The 5,979-nt window shown below is 43.2% G+C and overlaps 1 protein-coding gene across 1 annotated transcript; it reads left to right on the top strand.

The window, feature by feature from the left end:
- Positions 1-225: 225 nt before the first annotated feature.
- Positions 226-4,007, top strand: commd2 (COMM domain containing 2). Its single transcript, XM_068593271.1, has 6 exons — positions 226-630; positions 1,412-1,489; positions 2,138-2,220; positions 2,843-2,917; positions 3,020-3,118; positions 3,583-4,007. Exons 1-6 carry the CDS (start codon positions 504-506, stop codon positions 3,778-3,780), a joined length of 660 nt encoding a protein of 219 aa, XP_068449372.1. The 5' UTR covers positions 226-503; the 3' UTR covers positions 3,781-4,007.
- The last annotated feature ends 1,972 nt before the right edge of the window (positions 4,008-5,979 follow it).

Below are 5,979 nucleotides of genomic sequence, written 5' to 3'. Positions count from 1 at the left end.
ACACATAAAATAAGGAACTTCAACACCTGGTGTTTGCTGTCAGATCTAAGAGCCAATCAGCTCTTTGATGTAGCGAGAGCCAGGCGTTTCCCATCATGCACTGGGCCATTCAGCCGGGGGAGAGCTGCTGCAGCGCCTGCCTCTGAAATCGACGGCCGCCTTGCTCTCGTGAGAGTACCGTTGATCACATGTGCATGACGTCAAAGCAAGGGGGAGCAAGTCGGACACAAACCGGCACGCATTGCGCGTCGATCGCCGCCGATCGATTCTGCGCAGAACTGACTCATCTGGAATGAGCCTACTAATACGCTGCAGTAAAACACCTACGAAGAACGAGGGGAACTCTGCCTCTGATTGGCTCGTACTCGTTGGCTGGATTGGTTAGGTTTATACACTAGGGTGCGATTGGTTAGGCCTAGAGTAGGAACGCCGGGGTAAGCCAATCAGAGGCCGAGTAGAGCGGGCTATGGAAAAACGGTCCAAGACCTCTTCCGGGTTAATGGATGTGTTTGGTGTCCGAACTGTTAAGCTGTTGCTGTTCAGGACGTTACCGGCTTTTCAGGATGCTGCTGGTTTTGTCTGAAGACCATAAAGAACACCTCTCCTTCTTGCCTAAGGTCGACGCCGCAGGTCGGTAACTCGTCCTCGATCGGGATCGTGACTTTATGGTTAGCTGCTGTAACAGTTACGGCGTGACTGTCAGCTGACCAGTGCTGCAGGAGCAGACAGAAGATATCGGTCCGCCGTACAAAATGAACCTTTAACTGTGTGATGACCAGGCCAGTGAATCTACTGTATCACATGTGGCGTTGTGTTGAAGGGAAATGCCCGGATAAACCCTTCTAGCAGGATCTCCTTTGTAGGAGCAAGAACCGCGAGCTCACTGCGCAGACTCCACAAAATGCCCACCCATCCACAATAAAACAAACATACATTAAAGTGCAGACAATCCAAGAACCCTGTATTTTGGAAACACTATGTAAAATTACAACATGTAATAGTTGTAGTTTGATAAGATGTGGGCTATGCCTCTATTGATTCAGAGTCCAGTAAGTCTGGTGTATCTGTCATTAATAAAGTAAGTTGACAAAATTGCAAAATTGGTTAACTAGTCCTGATGGACAGGTGCACCTCCCATCAGTGTGTGAATGGGTGGATGATGATACATAGTGTTTAAGAGCTTTGATGGCTGGAAGAATAGAAAGATCGAGACAGTCCATATACTATGATCGTTAAAACTAAGTTATTGCAGTTTCGGTGTATAACAAATACCTTGTTGGATTGTATACATATCAGAATAGCTCCACCTGAGAACGGGTGCATCCCTTCTATCTATAGAGTCCCAACCCTGAATATGAATTGGAACCTGTTGATTGAGTAAATTAAGCACATGTGTGTTTTTTGTCCTCAGTGGTTGGAGAGTTCGGTCGCATAGCGCTGGAGTTCTTAAGGAGAGGAAGCAGTCCTAAGATCTACGAGGGAGCCGCCAGTAAGACTACAGCTTTCATTACATTCTCCGTACAGCTGATTGGTCCACTCAACTGCTGCTAAACACTTTACTCAACACTGTGGCAGTAATGGACTATGTAAAACAGTCCTGCTCATCTACATATTTAAGAACTGTATACATTATTTATTCAGTTTAGTTGTACTCCAGTGTTCTTATAGTTTATGCTGCTTTCCAAATATGTCACAGTTGTCATCTTTAGTCATGCTTTACTGGAGTGAACAACAGCCCCGCAATGATTATATGTTTCTAATGTTGATTCTACCTTACCCTGATATATGTGGGGTGTGATTATTACCACATAGCAGTAACACAATATTCAGCAGCACCACCTACTCCACCCTCCTAGAATCAACACTGTATACAACCAAAACAGTGTAAACTTCATGGAGGAGGAGTCAAAGTAACAGTGATCACTTTACAACACACACACACACACACACACACACACACACACACACACACACACAGTGTCACAGTGCAATGATCATCAGTTAAATCCTTTAGTACAGTTTGATTCATTAATACTAGCTTTAAGAGACACAGCACGTTGGAATAGTCTGGTCACATCCCATGACCATTAGCGTAACAGAGTAGACCTGCAGAGTGTTAATGGCCCACTGCTTGCAGGGAAGCTGTGTGTTCCGGTTGAAATGGTGCAGCATGGAGTGGAAGGCCTGATGTACCTGATGACCGAGAGCTCCAAACACATGGTGACTCACACACACTCCGACACGCCTCTCCGTGTGTGACATGGCACCTGTTAAGAAAGACTGTTTGACACTGACTTCAAGGTGATGGGAGGAATGACCACCACCTTTAACCTTTGACCAGGTGTGGGTTAGGGTTGAAATGGCATCAGACATGTTTCTTGTCATAAACGTTAGAGGCACATTATAAATGCTACAGGATCATGACCTCTTGGTCGTTGACTGGTTCCGCACTTCCACTGTCTGCATCCGAGTGTCTGTGACAGTCAGAGACAATTCAGATTTCCGGTGTGTCGAGGGGAATTCACATCGCTTGCAGCACATTCCATAATGCAGAGGTGCTCCGTGTCAAACAAAACGACTGTCACAACTCGAAAAAGGTTTGAGAAACACTTATTTAACCAATGGCCGCTATTTAACGTCAGAATTACACTTCTACGATCCAACGTCTGCTTGATCATCCAACAACGCTAGCTAATGCTAACACACTTATTCCTAACATGTGTCCTTTCTAAAATGAGTGCTGATGACACTTAGCCGACCAGGCTGTGTTCTAGTTGTCTTTGGGACAGCGCTGACAACAACAATAACACTTGGAAACACTTGTTTGTGTGGGTGTGTGTAGATCTCTGAAGTGGATTTCCTGGACTCAGTGTTGGTTCTGGGGTTTGGTGAAGATCTTAACCAGACCCTCCTACAGGTGACTTTGACTCTATTTCTTCTGATTTGAGATAATTCGCCGTGCATACGCTGGGTGCCAGGTGCCTGCTCTCCTGCTGAGTGTGTGAGGTTTATGTTGCAGCTCTACCTGCAACACCACAGTCAGATCCGCAGCATCCTGAGTCAGCTGCCCTCCAGCCAGCCAGCCTACCACAACCTGGAATGGAGATTGGATGTACAGGTGTGTGTGTGTGTGTGTGTGTGTGTGTGTGTGTGTGTGTGTGTATTTGTGTGTGTATTTGTGTTAGATCATTTAGAAATGATGAATAATCTGCTTTACATTAAAATAGAGAATGTAGATTATTTATTTAAATAATTTTTTATAATAATTTTTGATTCAGTTAATTGCAATCTTCTTGTGTGTCTTTGTGTTTGTTAATTAATTGGTGTCTAATCACCGATTAACTTCCCACCACCACTTGTGATGTTATGTTAATGTTATGTTGTTACGACATGTTGATGACACAAACTAAGATTAGTTTTTGTTTCTAACTTTAACCTATCGTTTCACAACGTTAGCCGTGTAATGCAGCATTGATATGGGCATCATTTATAAAACGTGGTTTTGGTTCGGACGTGCAATGCCAACATGTTTCTAGCGACAGTTCAGAGTTGAACTTCTTCTCCCATGTGTCTTGTTGCCAGTTGGCGAGTCGTCCGATCCGCCAGCAGGTCGTTCCCGTGGTGACGCTGCGCCTGCTGCTGACGGGAGGTGGTGACCTCAGCAGAAGGGTTCTCCAGACGGACCCCAGCACCCTCCTGCACCTCATCTCCACACTGGAGGCTGCTCTGGCCGCCATAAAAACCAATCACGCTCGCCGCATATTTCGCAACATCAAATGACCCCCCCCCCCTCTTTTGTGTCACCTGTTTCTCCTGTGACACGCCACATTATTGCCTTTACACCTGGATACAGTATGACAGGTCTATGTTCTGATCTGGCCCATCTGACTGGAAAGCAGCCTTCACTTTATTACCCTTGAGTCATAATACTTGCCAGAAGGTGTTGACTTTATTGTATATAATTTTTCTACAGTGATGTTAATGTTGGATTAAAGTGTAAGATGACATGAAGCTCCATTCTTGTGGTTTGTTAAGCCATCAGTGTAAAGGCAGAGAGGCAGTTGACTGGAACAGAATATGAATGTTGAAGCAAAGGGATGGACAGTCATGACTGTTTGTTAATAACAAAGTTATCCAATTATTTGTCTTTACTGCATAGTTGTATGCAGTAAATACTAAGAAATACTAAAGAATACTAAGAAAGCATACTGCATGCTTTCTTTAATCAATCAATCAAGCTCAGTAAAAAAAGTAGACTAAGGGCCGCTCGGTAGCAGTTGAGCAGAGTTGTAATGCCCCGGCCTGCTGACCAAGCCCCTCCCTTTAAAACCGTGTTTTAAAGGGAGGGGCAGTGTTTAGAGGGAGCGGGTGTTAAGCTGTAGAAACATCTTGTTGCTAGAAAAGACACACAATCCATACATTTTCTCCACTTTTTCCTTTAATTCATAAGGCATAAGCATAAACAAATATGTGCACTTTCTCTTTATCGCAATAGCTGTGGTGATCATGGTCATTTACACCGATGGTGGGAATTCAGCAAAAAACGTCACTGACTACCAAGTGTCATAGTTTACACACAAAAAGAGATTCACGTCACTAAGTGCATCATTGTTCTTGAATAGGGGCTGGATGTCTGACGTCGTTGTCCACAAGGAGGTGAACGTTGGTTACTGTAGTGTTCATCTTCACCTTTGTCGCATTCATCATGACAGGTGCGGCAGATGGTTCTCCTGAAAGGTAAAAGCTTTAAATCAATCCTACAACGAACAGAGAGACAGTGGAGAGAGGCCAGAACCGGAGTAATGTGATGTTGACTGTTAAAACAAGTAAGAAGCCTAAAAAGCTAAAAAAAATAAATAAAAAAAAAATGAACAAAAGCAAACAAAACAGAGCAAACACCCTATGGGGATAAGTACAGTGCAAACCTCACTTTCACCTAATCATTTTTATTAAACAAAGATGTTTCTTGAAAATACAGACACACACGCACATGCGCACACATACACACACACACACACACACACACACACACACACACACACACACACACACACACACACACACACACACTCACACACACACCTTTTTACATGTATAGCTAGGTTTAAATAATCACACAACCTCCAGATCTGGTTTTGATTTTTGCAAATTTACCCTAAATTAATAGGATATGTATGGCTACAACACACTGTACAGTAATATGCTATCAAAGACTGTCTTGGTTTATGAGCTCAGAATGAGAATGTACCTTTATTTAGTGATATTGTAGCTACACCATATCATTACACCAATGTGTTAACACAGTGCTTGTTCTCTTCTTCATTGTTTTTTTTTTGTCTGCAATTTTGCCCATCTGAGTCCCATTAAGGGAGTCTTTCTGTCTCGAAACCAAGAGATACATATGTGTTCACAATGTTGTTTACTAATGTTCATATCCTCTTGACTCTAAATGACCATAATTTACAAAATGAACATGCCGTAATGTATTGTATTTACAATGTTTACTGAGGGAATACATCAAGAGAGTAGTAGAGTCATTTATATAGACTTCTATACAACCAGAGGAGTCACCCCCTGGTGGTCAGGAGAGAAAATGCAGCTTTAACACATGAAGCATGGACTTCTATACAACCAGAGGAGTTGCCCCCTGGTGGTCAGAAGAGAGAATACATTCACTTCCACATTGGCTTCACTTTTCATAAACTGGAGGTTGCTGCTTGGTATATTATACACACCCCTGTATGCATTCCCCCGAAAAGCAAGCTGCAAATTAAGTGTCATCTATATTCTGCAAGATAAAAGCACACGAATAAAGAGGACATAATCATAATAGTAATAATATAGAGCTAAATAAACAATACTCTTTCTAGTCCACATGGTGTAGTTATGTGAGGGGAACGTCGGTGCACGCTGTTCGTCTGGAGAGGAACAGGAAGTAGGAATCGGGCATCACCTGATCGTCTCAGCGCTACACAGGAA

Source organism: Clinocottus analis, unplaced genomic scaffold, assembly GCF_023055335.1.
Source record: "Clinocottus analis isolate CAN_PGR_092001 unplaced genomic scaffold, fCliAna1.0.p SCAF_29, whole genome shotgun sequence".
Lineage (NCBI taxonomy): Eukaryota > Metazoa > Chordata > Actinopteri > Perciformes > Cottidae > Clinocottus > Clinocottus analis.
Note: the sequence above shows the minus strand (reverse complement) of the source record. Positions and strands in the feature narration are given on the sequence as shown.